The 18,343-nt window shown below is 38.2% G+C and overlaps 1 protein-coding gene across 1 annotated transcript in view; it reads right to left on the minus strand.

Annotated features, from left to right (window-relative positions):
- LOC103092368 (uncharacterized) overlaps positions 1 to 18,343 on the minus strand; it is a 1,666,349-nt gene that overhangs the window by 356,493 nt on the left and 1,291,513 nt on the right. The window contains exons 90-91 of the mRNA XM_056825346.1: positions 7,291 to 7,566; positions 6,669 to 6,920 (exon numbers count right to left, since the gene is read on the minus strand). Of these exons, the coding sequence (XP_056681324.1) occupies positions 6,669 to 6,920; positions 7,291 to 7,566 (528 nt within the window). The remainder of the gene's footprint in view (positions 1 to 6,668; positions 6,921 to 7,290; positions 7,567 to 18,343) is intronic.

Genomic DNA, 18,343 nt, shown 5'->3' on the forward strand with positions numbered 1-18,343 from the left:
CATTGCAAACAAGTACAAAAGAGCAGAAATAATAAATGCAACCTTCTCAGATCACAATGCAATGAAAATAATAATTAGTAAGGGTACATGGAGAGGTAAATCAAAAATTAATTGGAAATTAAACAATACGAGTCTCCAAAACTGGTTAGTCAAAGAACAAATCATAAAAACAATTAATTTCATTGAAGAAAATGACAATGATGAGACATCCTTTCAAATCCTATGGGATGCAGCCAAAGCAGTACTCAGGGGGAAATTTATATCCTTGAGTTCATATATTAACAAATTAGGGAGGGCAGAGGTCAATGAATTGGGCATGCAAATTAAAAAAACTAGAAAGTGAACAAATTAAAAATCCTCAGATGAAGACTAAATTAGAGATCCTAAAAATCAAAGGAGAAATTAGTAAAATTGAAAGTCAAAGAACTGTTGATTTAATAAATAAGACTAGAAGCTGATACTTTGAAAAAACAAAATACACAAAGTACTAGACCATCTAATTTAAAAAAGGAAAGAAGAAAACCAAATTGACAGCATCCAAGATGAAAAGGGAGACCTCACCTCTAATGAAGAGGAAATTAAGGCAATCATTAAAAGAATCATTATGCCCAGTTATATGGCAGCAAATATGGCAATCTTGGTGATATGGATGAATACTTAGAAAAATATAAATTACCTAGACTAACAGAGGAAGAAATTGGTTACCTAGACAACCCCACATCAGAAAAATATTGAACAAGCCATCAAATAATTTCCTAAGTAAAATCCCCAGGTCCAGAAGGATTCACAAATGAATTCTATCAAACATTCAAAAACCAACGTATCCCAATATTATACAAACTATTTGGCAGAATAAGCAAAGAAGGAGTTCTACCAAATTCATTTTACGACACAAATATGGTACTGATCCCAAAACCAGGCAGGTCAAAAACAGAGAAAGAAACATATAGATGAATCTCGCTAATGAATATAGATGCAAAACTCTTAAATAGGATCCTAGCAAAAATACTCCATCCAGTCATCACAAGGGTTATTCACTATGACCAGGTAGGATTCATACCAGGAATGCAAGAATGGTTCAATATTAGGAAAATATGAATCTTAAAACTGCTCAGACTCTACCTTGGAACATTTGGTTAAGGCTATTCCCCATTTAAATATGGAGGTACTTGATCAGGAATGTACTGGGAATTTTAACATTACTCCACCCATACTTAGGCATACTTTAGGGGAAGATAAAGTTGTAAAACTCCTTACTGGAACAATGAAAAAGTCCCTAATTCATGCTTACAGTGAGTCCAAAACCTTAAGCTAGGTCTATTTTTTGATCTAATACAAAAAGGTACTAAGTTCCTATAAAGGTTAAATTAATCAGTAAAAGGTCAAGCAACTTACAAAAGGAAAGCATAACAAAAGAGGTGTGAAGTTTTAGTCTACTCAGAGAAGGTGATAACAAAAGAATATGTGAATTAAGAATGGTAAGTCCTGTGGAAAGCATCTACTGTGATTAGTAGATGTGAAAATTTAGGGGAGCTGACATAAGAGAAATTTTTCTTTAAAAGCAGATGGTTCCCTCAACTTAGGAGTTAGTTGGATCTCAGACTTGTTGGAGTAGCTGGGTCTCTGAACTTAGTTGGAATCTTGCTTGGAACAAAATCTTGTGGTGAGTGGATAAAAGACTGACTTAGTTTTCTCTCTTAAAGAGAAAGGCCTAGGCCATTTGGCCTAGGCCCTAGGCCTTTTCCTACTATTTCCTCTTACTCTGTCTCTCCTTTCCCTTAATTCCTTCATTCATTTTAATTAAAATCTCTATAAAACCCAATTGACTTGGGTATTTCATATTTGGGGTTTTTCCCATGGCAACAACTTATTTTTGATATAAAATCAAGACACTAAAATTATTTCTACAGTTTTGGCAATTCACAGTCTTGAACCCACATTTTCATGGTAACAAAAACCATCCACATAACTGACCATGTTAACAAGCAAACCAATAAAAATCACACGGTTATCTCAAAAGATGCAGAAAAAGCCTTTGATAAAATACAGCACCCATTTCTATTGAAAACACTAGAAAGTATAGGATAGAAGGGCCTTTCCTAAAAATAAAACACAGTATAGATCTAAAATCATCAGCAACATCATCTGCAATGGAGATAAACTAGAAGCATTCCCAATAAGATCAGGAGTGAAACATGGATGCCCATTATCACCTGTATTATTTAACATTATACTAGAAACACTAACAGTAACAATTAGAGAAGAAAAAGAAATTGAAGGTATTAAAATTGGCAATGAGGAGACCAAGCTATCACTCTTTGCAGATGATATGATGGTCTACCTTAAGTATCCTAGAGAATCAACCAAAAAGCTAGTTGAAATAATCAACAACTTTACCAAAGTTGCAGGATACAAAATAAACCCACATAAGTCATCAACATTTCTCTATATATCTCCAACACATCTCAGCAGCAAGAATTAGAAAGAGAAATACCATTTAAAATCACCTTAGACAATATAAAACACTTAGGAATCTATCTGCTGAGATAAACACAGGAACTTTATGAACACAACTAAAACACACTCTCCACACAATTAAAAATAGATCTAAACAATTGGAAAATCATTGGTTGCTCATGGGTAGGATAAGGTAACATAATCAAAATGACAATCCTGCCCAAATTAATTTACTTATTTAGTTCCATACCCAAAAAAAAAATTTACTGAGTTAGGAAAAAAACATAAAATTCATTTGGAAGAACAAAAGATCAAAGATATCCAGGGAAATCATGAAAAAAAATGCAAATAAAGGAGCACTTGCAGTCGTAGATCTAAAACTATATTATAAAGCAGGGGTCATCAAAACAAGTTGGTACTGGCTAAGAGACAGAAAGTAGGATCAAAGGAATAGACTAGGGGTAAATGACCTCAGCAAGACAGTCTATGATAAGTCCAAAGGTCCCAGTTTTGGGGACCAAAACCCACTATTTGATAAAAACTGCTGGCAAAATTGGAAGACTGTATGGGAGAGATTAGGTTTAGATCAACATCTCACACTCTACACCAAGGTAAACTCAGAATGGGTGAATGACCTGAATATAAAGAAGGAAACTATAAGTAAATTAGGTGCACACAGAATAGTATATTTGTCAGATTTTTGGGAAAGGAAAGACTTTAAAACCAAGTAAGAGCTAGAAAAAATCACAAAATGTAAAATCAATAATTTTGATTACATCAAGTTAAAAAGTTTTTGTACAAACAAAATTTATGCATCCAAAATTATAATGGAAGCAACAAATTGGGAAAAAATCTTCATTACAAAAACCTCTGACAAAGGACTAATTACTCAAATTTATAAAGAGCTAAATCAATTGTACAAAAAATCAAGCCATTCTCCAATTGATAAATGGGCAAGGAACATGAGTAAGCATCTTCCATATGAAGAAATCAAAACTATTAATAAGCACATGGAAAAGTTTTCTATATCACTTACAATCAGAGAAATGCAAATCAAAACAACTCTGAGTTATCAACTCACACCTAGCAGATTGGCTCATATGACAGCAAAGCAAAGTAATGAATGCTGGTGGGGGTGTGGCAAAGTTGGGGCATTAATGCATTGCTGATGGAGTTGTGAATTGATCCAACCATTCTAGAGGGCAATTTGGAACTATGCCCAAAGGGTATTAAAGAACAGTCAGCAGTGATTCTGAACAACTTGGAGGAATCTATGAGAAAAAAACACTATCCACATTCAGAGGAAACACTATGGGAGTAAAAACACCCAAGAAAAACAACTGCTTGAATACATGGGATGAAGGGATATGGTTGGGGATGTAGACTCTAAATTAACATCCTTGTGCAAACAACAACATGGAAATAGGTTCTGATCAAGGACACAAGTAAGACCCAATGAAATTGCACATCAGCTGTGGGAAGGGTAGGTAGAGGGGAGGGAGGGAAATAAAGAGATTATTGTAACCAAAAAAAATTAAATTAATAAAAAAAGAAATGATAAACAAGGGGCAGCTGGGTAGCTCAGTGTATTGAGAACTAGGACTAGAGATGGGAGGTCCTGGGTTCAAATCTGGAAGAACTATACACAGTAACAGCAATATTGTACAAGGATCATCTGTGAAAACTTGGCTACTCTCAGAAATGTAATAAACTGGGACAATCCTGAAAGATTTATGAAAGGGAATGTTATCCACTTCCAGAGAAAAAAAACTATTGGAGTTTCCTTTCATATTAGTATATTTGTGGTTTTATTTTGGAATTTGGTTACGTATAAATGTGCTCTTACTACAATGTCCCAAATGGAGTGTTTTGTGCAACAATAAAAATACAAAAGAAAAATTAAGGAAAAAAGAATTAGTAGAACATTAATGGTCATGATTTACCAAGCTCTTTACAGATATTATTCCATTTGATCCCAAGTCACTCAAAGAAACACTGGACAGAATGAGTTCAAAAACAGAAACTTCAGATTTCTCTGAATTAATGCAGAATGAAGTGAGTAGAACCAAGAGGGTGATTTATACAATAACTACAGTCTTCCGAAGTCAAAGAACTTTGAAAAACTTGGGACCTCTGATCAATGCAGTGGCTAACAAGGATTGCAGAAAACCCATGATAATGGGTTACTCACTTCCTACAAAAACCTACAGACTTCCTATGAAATCAGCTGCCTCACTTCAGAAATGGGATGCAGTCAGGGTGTATGTTGCAACAGATATTTTTTGAGCATCAGAATTTGTTTTCCTTGATTGTCCATGTGGCATCATAGGTGTATTTTAATCTTGAAACAATTATTAATATATCAATAGTGCAACCTATATTCTTATATACCAGATTCATGGGCAAGTAGTTCTTGATCATTGTATTTAATAGGTACTGGATTAATTCTGACCACTCTCCAAATCTACAGTCCAAAAGTCAGAAGAATTCCTGGGTAGGCTGCCACAGGGTCCTAGTTCCCCCCTTGTCAGACCAGATTCCATACCAGGTCACATGTTTGAATAAACTCCTCCTCCTTGATCTAATGGTTGTCAGTTGAGCCAATGTTAACTCTTATGCCATGTTACATGACCATTAGCTACCTCCATTCCCCATTCCTTGATCCTCCAATAAAAGATTGAGGAAATATGTAGTTTACTCTTTCTCTCTCTCTACTAGAATCAGAGGAGCACACATTAAGGCTTTTTAAGCACTGTCTCTGAGTCTTTCTTCTTTTATTATATTCCCTCTTACTCTATATCCCCTTCACCCATTTTCCCTCAGTTCCTAACTCTCTTTCTCAGGTGTCCACCTAGGAATAGATTAATTCATGGCTACAGGCAGGCACAACTCATACCTGTCCAAAGATTTTAGTTTTCATTAGTGGTAGAAGGTAGAAGGGGGACAGAACATAGATTTTAGTTCATTGGAAAAAAAAATAAATTAAGAAAAAGCTCTTTTCAACCACAGGTGTCAAATACATAGCATGCAACATTCCCAGGTGCTGCATGAACCAGGGGAAAAGGTAATTGGAAAATAGTTAACAAAAGAAAATGACAAACAGATAATTATATGATAATTTAAAATGTGAGCTTTAGGCATCCTCATGTACAGATTGAGGCGAATCAAAAATCATCCCTCCTCTAAAGTATATGCTGTTGGTGTCTGACTTCCCCAAGGTCACTTCCCCACTTCACAATTCTATCTCTCCCCGCTGCTCTCCATTCAGAACATCCCCATAGTCTAGGAGAGGAAGTTGGGATACCCCTAAGGTTTGTAACAATAAAATTGCATGAAATAAAAGGAAACTAAGGCCAGAGATGATCTCTCTATGAACCTGCTGCCCATTAGTGTGATTATGAGACTGAAGGTTTTGTCATTGATACATAGGAAAGTCAGACCAGTGAATTAATTGGGCATCAGGAATTCTACTGTGGACCCAGTTACTGGAGGCTAAAGCCAATCATCCCTTTACATGGATAAGAATCAGGTTTCATAGCAGCCATACTTCCATGTGACTTTTTATGCCACAAAGAGGAAAAATATAGGTGCAATGGTGAATCTCTGTGTGTGAAAGGAGACAAAGTTTACATCCTCCTTTCTATCTCCAGAATATCCCTGCCAAACAGGATCAAGGCCAGCCCTGTTGCATGACCATAGCTTATACTCCAACCAAGAATTAAAAATATTCTGTGGGTCCATAGCACCAAGAGAAAGGGATGGAAGGAAAGATTATGGAGCAGTCATTGAACCTGCAGTCCTAGAAGTTGGGAGAAAAAGAAGGTTGTATGCTACGAGGACAGCAGAGAATAATACAATATCAATAACAAGGATGATGATGACAATTCACATGTTTTTGTGTCTAACATGTAAAAAGTACTTTCCCCACATAAAATCCTATTATATACAGAGCAAATATTATTCACTTTTCCAGATGAAGAAGCTGAGGATGTGAAAGGAGGAGACACACTTACCACACAGATAATAGACAGAGGAGGAATGATTAAATCCAAGTTTCATGATTCTGAGTTCAAGGTTCCTTCTACCACAATGCAATGTGCCATGGGACCACGGAGGCAGAATGTCACTTATGTCTATTTCTCTCCATGTCTATTTCTGCCAGGGAAAGAGAGAGCCCAACACAAAGTTGGGGGCCCAATCAAGCTACTCACCATAGATCATAAGAGTCTTGTTTGCAGTGCGCGTCAAGCCAGTAAATGAGTTAGTTGCAATACAGGTATAGTTTCCGATATGATTCAGGGATGTAATAATAGAAAATGAGGCTGAGTTGCTGACAGATTGTCCATTCTGTAACCAAGTGAATTGTGCTGGTGGGTTAGAATCAGCAACACAGCTCAAGGAAACATTTATCCCCGTTGCGAACTGATCGCTTATATGGTCAATTGTGGCAATATCTGGGCCATCTGGGGGAAAAAGAAGGATTCCATATTTAGATTATGGCAGAAAAGAAGGGCATCTCCTAGTCTGTAACCCATCAACAGGGACCACTGTGATGCTCCTTTGAGCTGGGAAATTCACAGCTCCTCCTCTACTTTTACAGTTTGGATCTGAACTTGGAAGATCTTAGGTCTTTCTCCAGTTCAGCACCCTGGATGGCCACCCTCCACCAGAACACATGACAAGGCCAATCTGGGTTCCCTAAAGATGAAGGGGTTTGGGAACCTCAGAGCCTAGCTCTTTAGTTCTCATAGAAGGGACTGAACTAGCCTGGCCTCTGGGAACACACCACCAGGCTATAAGCATGCAACATATAGGAAGAAGCAATATACTTACAGGCAACATCCAGTGTGAATGGATCACTCCTATTGCTATAAATAGGATTCCAGATTTCACACTCATATGGCCCTTTGTTATCTCTTCTTGTGAGCCTGCTGAGAGTGAGTGTCCTCTTATCTGGCGACAGCTGTATCCTGCTACCAGCTGGGGCAACTCCGTTTATGAACCACTGGTAAGTGTGAATTTGACCTGTAGCCTGGCATGTCAATGAGAAGTCCTTGGTCTCCACTGCAGTAATGTTGGAGGTGACAATGGTAGGTTTGGACAGTGGCTCTGCGCAGAGAATAGACAGAAAATGACTGTGTTGGTTCTTTTTCTTACCTTATAACCAAATAAGTGGTTTGGAAGTGGCCTGTCTAAGACCTTGGCAGGCTGGAGGCCAGACACCAAGAACCTGTGATTTCAATAGCAAAGCTCCCCCCTTTCTCTGGTGCAGATCTCATCTCCTCCAGGCCTTAGGAAAAGTTCAGCTTCAGTTCCTGTGACTGACAAAGACATTCACATGGAGTCCAAGCCCCGGGTGCTCAGTCTTTCTGGGCTGAGGCAAGCAGGACTGGGGATGACAGACCCCTTCATCCAGCACCTGGGCTTGGATTTGAGGCCTTTATAGCTTGGCAGAACCACCAAGAGTTTATTATTCCTTGGCCTGGGCTTTCGGGAGCCAGTGTTCCTTACCTTGACAGCTTGATAAGGATATTGGGAGAGGTTGGTGTGGATAGAGTAGGGACAGGCCACAGGGAGACTGTGCTCATAAAGGGAAACATTACTTTAATTCTGAAGAGAAAAGAAAAGGAAAGGCAGAGAGTGGAAATAGATCAGTTAGTATCAGGGAACAAAAGGAAGAGCCTCAGGCTGGGAGTCAGGTCAGACCTGGTTCAAGTCTGGAGATTTCAAACCCACAATAACATCTCTGGTGCCTAGGACATGATTTGTCCACAGGAAGTAGTTCCTACCCTTTACAGAAGATTCTGGAATTCCCTGCTTTGGCCTCTCCCATTTCCTTAGGTGTTTCCTACCCTATAAGATAAGAATGAGAATGTTGAAGGTGATCTTCAAGCTCAGATATAGTTTTATGCTGGGAATCTAAACTAATGGGGAATAATTTTCCCAGAGTCTTCATGGCCCAAGGAGAGCCCTTTCCTTATCTCTAGTTGGAAGTAAGGCCTTGCCACTGAGAGAGATATGTATGCCAGAGCAATCTCTGGGGCACATGCATGAGGATCGTCAGGCCTCTGTCCTGGGTCATCCATGGCCAGCTGTCTTAAAAATAATTTCCAAATTGATAGTCATAAGTTAGAAATATTTCAGCTTCCTTGACCTTTCTCCTTGTTATTTTGGTAGAGCTTGCACTCCATCCCTGGGTCTCCATTGGGAAGTTTAATGTGAGGAAGAGTGAGCCTCCCATTTGTATCCAGTAAAGCCAAGTGACACTGGCCAGGACAGTGACAAATCTGAGGTCAGCTAGCTACCTTTTGTAGTGGGGGGAGAATATGAAGGAACAGTGAGCATTCTCCTGGGCATGAAGGCCATGGTAGGACTTTTTGGAAGGTGTTTTGGCAGCATCAATGGATACAGTGCCTGACATGACATAGTGACTAGTGGTAGCCTAAGAGGGAGAAAGACCTATGTTCAAATTCTGTCTCAAAATGTTACTGGCTGTGTGTCTTACTAGCAAGTCCCTATCTGTGTCTCAGTCTCCTGATCTGTTAAATGGGTAAAATAATCTCTCAGTCCTAGTGTTATTGGACCAAATGAGAACATATATAGAAGTTCTGTATAAATCCTGAAAATAGCCCAAACAACGGTTCAGAGGAAGGAAAGTACAGAGTGTGAGTCTGAATACCAAATGTAGACTCATGCTGTCTGAGCACACAATGCATGGCCAGAAGTATCTGAAAGGCCTGATGCCCTTTTGTGAATGGCTAAGGTTTAATGACAGACCAAGAACACTCAAGGATAGTCTGTAGGCAATAGAGAGTCATGAGCAGAGAAGAGACTAGAGCACACACATATTTAATTGAAGGACCAATTGAGGGCACTAGAGATGCTTAGCCCAAAGAAGAGAAGACTTGAGTGGGAGAGGAGACATGTCTCCATGGACTGGTGGAGTTATAATGGGTTCTGTGCCCCTGCCAGGGGATGTTCAGTGGCTTACATTGATCAGGTGGGGACTATTTTCCTTTCTCCTTACAGCAACATTCAGGTACCCTTTTATCTCTTGTCTATCACAGAACAACTCTTTTTTTAACCCTTACCTTCTGCATTAGAATCAATACTATGTATTGTTTCCAGAGCAAAAGGGCCAGGCAATGGGGGTTAAGTAACTAGCTCAAGGTCACAGAGCCAAACAGGATCCAGTTTTAATGGACTTGACTCCCTGATCATTTCTCTTCCAAAAATGATTTGGGATGCCTTGGGGAACTAACTGAGCAGGATTCCTGGCCTGACTCTGCAACAGTGCTGAGACCCATAAACAGGTCCACATCCAACACAATCCCTTCATGGGTGAGGATGGACTCCAACATTTGCCCCTCTATGATCGGATGCAAATCAGGCTGGCTCAATCATCCCTGGCCTCAGATATTCCTCTCTTGCTATTGGTCTCCTTCTGTCCACTAGGTGGAACTACCAGGTGTGACAAGGAAATCACTTTTAAAAGACTGATATATATTAATTTAAGGTCGCCAAGGAATTCAGCTATGTAATTCCTTAATGAAAACTCAAGTCAGTCGTCAACCTTTTATGGAGTTTTAATTACAAACAGGAGGAAGAAAGGAATTAGAGATAGAGAGAAAGAGGGAGAGAGAAAGGGGAGAGAAGGGAATAGGGCTTGAATACCCCTTCTGTTTAGGCTGGGCCAAAAGGCCCAAGCCCTTAGATAGCTGGGGCAATGAAAGGAGATCAGTCCCTATTACTCACATGACCAAATATGGAGAAACAGACTCCAGGGCCCCCACCTTCAGCTTCCTTGAGCGCAAGCTTCTCAGAGCACACCGCAACCACTCCGACAAACTCCTCAATCACCCCCAGTCTTCAGTCCCTCCTATCCTTCAGGAAAACCCTCCAAGTTCCCTCCCCTCAGTCCTCACATCTCCCAATCACCTGTCCATCAATTTCCCTGTGCCAATGGAGGCTCTAGCTTAACCCTGGACCACCCAGAGGTCTCTGGCTTTGCACATGTCTGTTGAAGGTCATATTTTCAAATAATTAAATCTTTGATCCTTTGCTACAGCCCTTTGTAAATCCTGCTAACCTGAGGAGGATAGAGATTGGAATAATTAAATTTTGATCTAGGCTGCAGCCCTTACTCAATCCTGTTAGGACTGAATAGGGTGGAGATTGATTCCAAGTATCTCCATTGTATCAATTCTAAAATCAATCATGACTCAAAGAAATTCCTGTTCTATGCTTAAGCATAGGTCAAAGTCCTTTCCATTGTTCAGCAAAAGGTTTCTGTCCTAAAGTAATCTTAAGAAGGGAAGAGGAGGAAACTCCCATGCCAATGGGGTTCACATTCCAATAGCCAAGACCCACTATCAATAGGGAATTTTTCAAGTATGAAATTTCCCAATGGTGACATTTCCAACATTTATAAGTCTAAGAAATTTTGAGGTTTACACAGGACAGGAAGAACTCTGGCTCATAAAAAGTTTCAGAGTAGCAGTTGACACCTAATGTGATCTAGGGCCTCTTAACCTCTCTAGGGCTCTCTGTGGATACAACTGACTTCAGTTCTCTGGAAAGATCAGGAAATGTCCAATTAAACAGAAAATCCTGAAAATCCAAAGAGAATTTAATAAAATCAAAAGAAAAAATGCAGAATTAAATAAATCTAGGATCTGTTTTTTTTTTAATAAAAATACAACTAAATAGATGACCCATTGGTTAATTTCATTAAAGAAAGAGGAAAACATAATTACCAAAAGCAAAAATGAAAAGGATGAATGAGTTAGCAATGAAGTTGAAATTAAGGAAATTCTGAGCAATTATTTTGAGCAATTATGTACCAGCCATAACTCAGAAACAAAGAGTCATTGAAGGGTTACATCTAAAAAGCAAATCGGGAAAGGCTTTACAAAGTTATAATTGTGGATTGTCTTATGGCTCAATTAATATGGAAAGGCATAGAATATGTGGTTTCAGGTTTAGGATGGTATCCTCATGAAATCTGGGTACCCATTGCTAAAGATATACTACAGAAATATTTAGTCTTTACTATTAGCATACCCCATTACTATTACCACCTACACTCCACAAGGTTAATTTTCTTTTTTGTCCCAACATCCTGTTGTTTTTCCTAGTGTTCTAAGAGATCTTCCAGTATCAGGACCTAATGTTTATGTTGATGCGAATGCTAGTTATAAGGCAGGAGTATACAAGGAAGGTAGCTACCTGTCATTTTTACCACTCCTTTTTCTACTACCCAACAAAATGAATTAACAGCTGTTTTGCTAGAATTTTGGTTATTTCAGGAGCCTTTCAACCTCATAATGGACTTTAAATATGTTTTTCAGTCTTTGCAAGGTGTAGAACAAGCTGTCATCAGATCTACTCAAAGCAATGTACAAATGTTATTCTGTAAATTACAAACTGTCATATGACAAAGGACACATCCAGTGTATGCCATGCATGTACGCAGTCATACCAATTTACCTGGACCTATTTTTAAAGGAAATGATATCATAGATCAAGCTTTGATTGCTCAATGTTATCTAACTGATATGCAATTAGCTGAGGAATCCATCATAGATTTCACCAAAATAGTACTGCTTTAGGCCAAATGTTCCAACTCACTAAAGATCAAGCCAGGAGTATTGTTAAAAAGTGTCCTAATTGTGTTCCAAACCATCCCCCAATGTATATTGGTGTGAATCCCAGAGGCTTAAGTAGTACAGATATATGGCAAATGGATGTGACTCACAAACCGTCCTTTGGACGACTTAAATATATCCATGTCACTGTGGATACTTATTCAGGGTTTTTATGGGCTTACTTTTCAGATGCCTGGTCCCCCCAGAACATTTAAAACAGATAATGGACCTGCTTATACTTCCAAACAACTTTTTCTTTTTTGTAAAACTTGGGATATTCAACACCTCACAGGTATCCCATACATTCCACAAGGACAAGCTATTGTGGAGCATAGTAATCAAATACTAAAAATGTTTCTTTTAAAACAAAAAGGGGGAGACAGCACCCCACATCAACGATCGGCAATAACTGTATATACTATAAATAATTTGATCTTTACTTCCAATAATATATCCAGAGCTGAAAATGTTTTCTCTGCATTTTCTTATGAACGAAATTGAGGTACCACTAGTCCTGTATTCCCTGCTACAGAAGAAAAATTTGTCATATGGAAAGATGATGATCAATCCTGGCAAGGACCTCACCCAGTGGTTCTGCAAGGCCAAGGCTTTGTTTGTGGCTCCACAGGTAAAGACAGTGTATGGCTCCCTTCCTGCTGAGTTCAAGAGACTGACTGACCATAAAGAGAAGGACGAGAAGAGGACTCCGGAAGCCTCACAAGGAGACTCGACTACGTCTCAATAAGATACTGACTCTTCTACTTCTATTCCAGAATTTAAGTACAGCTACTGGAATAAAGAGATGGGTTTTTTGGGAACAACTACCTTGGGTAGAGTATGTCAGCATGGGACACTCTTTACCGTAAGTCATCTTATATACAAAAACTAATTCTGATATTCCTGGCATTTACCATTTTGAGAGACAAGCTAAGGACAATAATTAGGCCAATAATTGTTTGTGTCTTTCAATTGGACTGGACTAGTTGAGGCACCCCCAGTGTGCCTCACACGAGACCATCCTGAATGCCTGCCCCTCAGATCTCTGCAGGCGCATTATTATGGTCATCCTGACCTGTCAGACTCTTTCTGGATAGGATCTTATCGTGTAGACAAAGGGGTAAAATATAAAGGGTACAGCCAACTGCAATATTTAGTTTGGCTAGGGGAGTCTTGTGATGGTACTTGGGGACAAGAAATACCTATTTGTCCTTCTGTGATGGAATATGAACAAAGAGACACTGTTAATATGTTTCCTCCCTTGCTATTGTGTAGATCTAAAAGGGCACCATGTATTCATTGGAAAAATATGATTTGGGTATCTTGGCATAACGACACAAGGTGTATTGGAAAGAAACTGGATTCTTATAAATTTCATGATAGTTTTATAGGAGGATACAGCTTGCCTTTGTGGGTGATGCCCCCAGAGCTAATTGGTTACGTTCTGCTAATTTCATACAGATTTTGATTGATTATGGAAAGACAGCCCTGGCATTGGATAAAGTAAATATGTATCACTATGTTAATGTTTCTAATAATGGAAAAGTCCAAAAACCAGTAAATACAAGTGTTACATTAGACATTCAGACTTGCCTAACAGGGGGATATGCTTTTATACCTACAGTAAATAATCATCCTGAAGCTGAACATTACTGAAATAACAAGCAAAAGAGTTAGATATTTGAATATTGGAATGTAACCTGTAGCAACTGTAGGGTCAGTTACTGTGTAGGATCACAGGTGGATGGGCCTGTCTTAATCATTAAGTGACCACGCATGGCCCTTTTTGCCACTGAACATAAAGATTCATGGTATGGTAGCCCAGGGGATCAAATTCTTTATGTATTACAACAAAAAATAAGACCACAACATCAACGATGTATTACTTGTATTGCATTAGGCATAGTAGCATTAGTTTCTTCATTGGCTTCTACTATAATAGATTCTGTATCTTTAGCACAATCAGTATCTAACTTACATTCTCTTGAGAATGACGCCAATCATTTGAAAGCATTGGCTACAAATGTAACCTCAGCATTAGAAAGAGAAAAAGAAATTGATACAAGTTTTTACAAAAGTATTATGATGTTACAGAAAAATATGACTGATCTAACAAATGAAGTAGAATGTGTCATTGAAAACACACATGAAATGTGATTATAGATATATTGCATTTTGCTTACTATATAAGAGTAAATAATGACACAAAAACATTGGAAAAAAATTAAATTACAATTACAGGAATTATGGGACCATGAAAACATCACCAAATATATTAACAATCTCAGTATATTAATTCAGAATATTGATTCATCCTTTCAGGAGGATCTCTAACCACAGCATATCGCATATTCTTTGTATAATTGGATTGAAACATAAAAAGGATTGTTTTCCTCCTTATTTCATGATATGACTCTTCTTGTAGTTGGTGCATTTGTGATTTTGTTTATCTGCTTATGCTTGCCTTGTTTGCTAAAAGCTTTAATTACTAGTTTTGCTGAATTGCAAAAAAAATCTATTAATGGGATCCTGTACCAAAAGGAATTTGATGTCTTAAAAATAAATGGGGAATTGCAGTGAACCTTCCAGGAACCCATGAGAAAAAATTCCTCTTCCCAGGTGTTTGACACATACTATTCCTGCTGAGTACACCAAAACATAGAAATCTCAGTTCAAGGCTGCATAAACAATTCCAAGATCTCCTGAGAACGGGTTAACTCCCCTGTTCACATTCTGGGGAGGATTGGGGAGAATAGATTGTTTCTCTTGAGGAGAACTTTAAATCTTGCGTGCTGCATACAATAAACGTTCATTATCCCTGCTTTGATAATGTTGCAGTCTTTCTTTCTTGAAACTTTTTAGCAGTCCCCTATTGCAACTCCTTAGAAGTCCCAGGCAGTTTTCTAATACGCAGTTCCCTCAATTGATCTTCAGAGACTCCAGACCCCTCACCAATCTGGCTGAACATTCCCCAGTTCACTGTTGCCACTTGTAAATTGTGTCATCTAGAACCAAATACAATAATCCAAGTGCCATCTGATTGTACAGAAGGACAGCTATCTCCTTATTCTTCGAAGTAGACATGCTTCTCTTAAGACTGCATTGGTGGTTGGGGTAGTTGTGTAGCTCAGTGGATTGAGAGCCAGGCCTAGAGATCAGAAGTTCTGGGATCAAATCTGACCTCAAATAATTAAAAGATATATGACCTTGGGCCACTCATTTAACCTCCATTGCACAGCATGGATTCTAATGCTAATAGGGAAGGATTAAAAAAAGTATACATTATGTTTTTTCAACTACCCTGTTACCTTCCCACTGATAATAAGATTGTGGATCTCTCAAACATCCCCAACATCTCTTTATGCAATCCAACATGGCATTAATAGTCTGTATCCAATTTCTCTCTCTTTTTTTTTTTAGTTTTTAGTTTTTAAACATTACTTTATTTGGTCATTTTCATACATTATTCATTGGAATCAGAGATCATTTTCTTTTCCTCACCTCCCCTTCCACCAACCCTCCACAAGTCAACGTGTGATTCCACTGGGTATCACATGTACCCTTGCTCCGAACCCTATTCCTTGCTGTTGGTATTTGCATTAGGGTGCTCATTTAGCATTTCTCCTCAATCATATCCCCTCAACAACTGTAGTCAAGCAGTTGCCTTTCCTCCGTGTTTTTACTCCCACACTTTGTCTTCTGCCTAAGGATACCGTTTTTTCTCATAGATCCCTGCAGATTGTTCAGGGACATTGCATTACCATTAATGGAGAAATCCATTACATTCAATTGTGCCACAGTGTCTCAGTCTCTGTGTACAATGTTCTCCTGGCTCTGCTCCTATCACTCTGCATCACTTCCTGGAGGTCGTTCCAGTCTCCATGGAATTCCTGCACTTTATTATTCCTTTTAGCACAATAGTATTCCATCACCAACATATACCACAATTTGTTTAGCCGTTCCCCAATTGAAGGGCATCCCCTCATTTTCCATTTTTTTTTGCCAGCACAAAGAGCACAGCTATGAATATTCTTGTACATGTCTTTTTCCTTATTTGGGGTACAAACCCAGAAGTGCTATAGCGGGATCAAAGGGCAGACAATCTTTTAGTGCCCTTAGGACATAGTTCCAAATTACCTTCCAGAATGGTTGGATCAGTTCACAGCCCCACCAGCAATGCATTAATGTCCCAAATTTTGCGACATCCCCTCCAGCATTCATTACTTTCCTTTGCTGTCATGTTGGCCAATCTGCTAGGTGTAAGGTGATACCTCAGAGTTGTTTTGATTTGCATCTCTCTGATTATAAGAGATTTAGAACAATTTTTCACGTGCTTATGAATAGTTTTGATTTCTTTAACTGAAAATTGCCGATTCATGTCCCTTGCCCATTTTTCAATTGGATAATGGCTTGACTTTTTCTACAATTGGTTTAGCTCTTTATAAATTTGAGTAATTAGACCTTTGTCAGAGCTTTATGTTATGAAGATTGTTTCCCAATTTGTTGCTTCTCTTCTAATTTTAGTTACATTGGTTTTGTTTGTACAAAATCTTTTTAATTTGATTTAGTCAAAAGTATTTGTTTTACATTTTGTGACTATTTATAAGTCTTGCTTGGTTTTAAAATCTTTCCCTTCTCAAAGATTTGACATGTATACCATTCTGTGTTCACCTAATTTACTAATAGTTTCCTTCTTTATATTCAAGTCATTCACCCATTCTGAATTTATCTTGGTGTAGGGTGTGATTTGTTGATCCAAACCTAATCTTACCCACACTATCTTCTAATTTCCCCAGCAGTTTTTATCAAATAGTGGATTTTTGTCCCAAAAACAGGGGTCTTTGGGTTTGTCATAGACTGTCTTGCTGAGGTCATTTACCCCAAGTCTATTCCACTGATACTCCGTTCTGTCTCTTAGCCAGTACCAAATTGTTTTGATGACCACTGCTTTGTAATATAGTTTGAGATCGGGGACGGCAAGGCCACTTTCCTATGTATTTTTTTTTTCATTATTTCCCTGGATATCCTTGATCCTTTGTTCTTCCAAATGAACTTTGTTATGGTTTTCTCTAATTCGGTAAAAAAAGTTTTTTGGAAGTTCCATGGGTATGGCACTAAATAGATAGATAAGTTTGGATAGGATGATCATTTTTATTATGTTAGCCCATCCCACTTATGAGCAATCAATGTTTTTCCAATTGTTTAGATCTAGTTTTAATGGTGTGGAGAGTGTTTCGTAGTTGTGTTCATATAGTTCCCGTGTTTGTCTCGGGAGATAGATTCCTAAGTATTTTATATTGTCTAGAGTGATTTTAAATGAAATTTCTCTTTCTAATTCTTGCTGTTGAGATGTGTTGAAAAGATATAGAAATGCTGATGACTTATGTGGGTTTATTTTGTATCCTGAAACTTTGGTAAAGTTGTTGATTATTTCCACTAGCTTTTTAGTTGATTCTCTAGGATACTTTAAATAGACCGTCATATCATTTGCAAAGAGTGAGAGCGTGGTATCCTCATTGCCAATTTTAATACCTTCAATTTCTTTTTCTTCTCTAATTGCTACTGCTAGTGTTTCTAGTACAATATTAAATAATAAAGGTGATAATGGGCATCCTTGTTTGACTCGTGATCTTATTGGGAAGGCTTCGAGTTTATCCCCATTACAGATGACGTTTGCTGAAGGTTTTAGATATGTACAGTTTATTATTTTTATGAAAGGCCCTTCTATTCCTATACTTTCTGGTGTTTTCAATAGGAATGGGTGCTGAATTTTATCAAAGGCTTTTTTTCTGCATCTTTTGAGATAATCATGTGATTTTTGTTGGTTTGCTTGTTAATATGATCAATTATGTAGATGGTTTTCCTAATATTGAACCATCCTTGCATTCCTGGTATGAATTCTACCTGTAGTAGCTAACCCTTGTGATGACTTGCTGGAGTCTTTTTGCTAGTATCCTATTTAAGATTTTTGCATCTATATTCATTAGGGAGATTGGCCTATAATTTTCTTTCTCTGTTTTTAACCTGCTTGGCTTTGGGATCAGTACCCAGTATTGTGGCGTAAAAAGAACTTGGTAGAACCCCTTCTTGGCTTATTCTGTAAAATACTGTGTATAACATTGGGATTAGTTGTTCTTTGAATGTTTGATAGAATTCATTTGTGAATCCATCTGGACCTGGGGATTTTTTCTTAGGGAGTTCTTTGATGGCTTTTTCAATTTCTTTTTCTGATATGGGGTTGT

The sequence above is a fragment of the Monodelphis domestica genome, chromosome 4 (assembly GCF_027887165.1).
Source record: "Monodelphis domestica isolate mMonDom1 chromosome 4, mMonDom1.pri, whole genome shotgun sequence".
In the NCBI taxonomy this organism is placed as follows: domain Eukaryota; kingdom Metazoa; phylum Chordata; class Mammalia; order Didelphimorphia; family Didelphidae; genus Monodelphis; species Monodelphis domestica.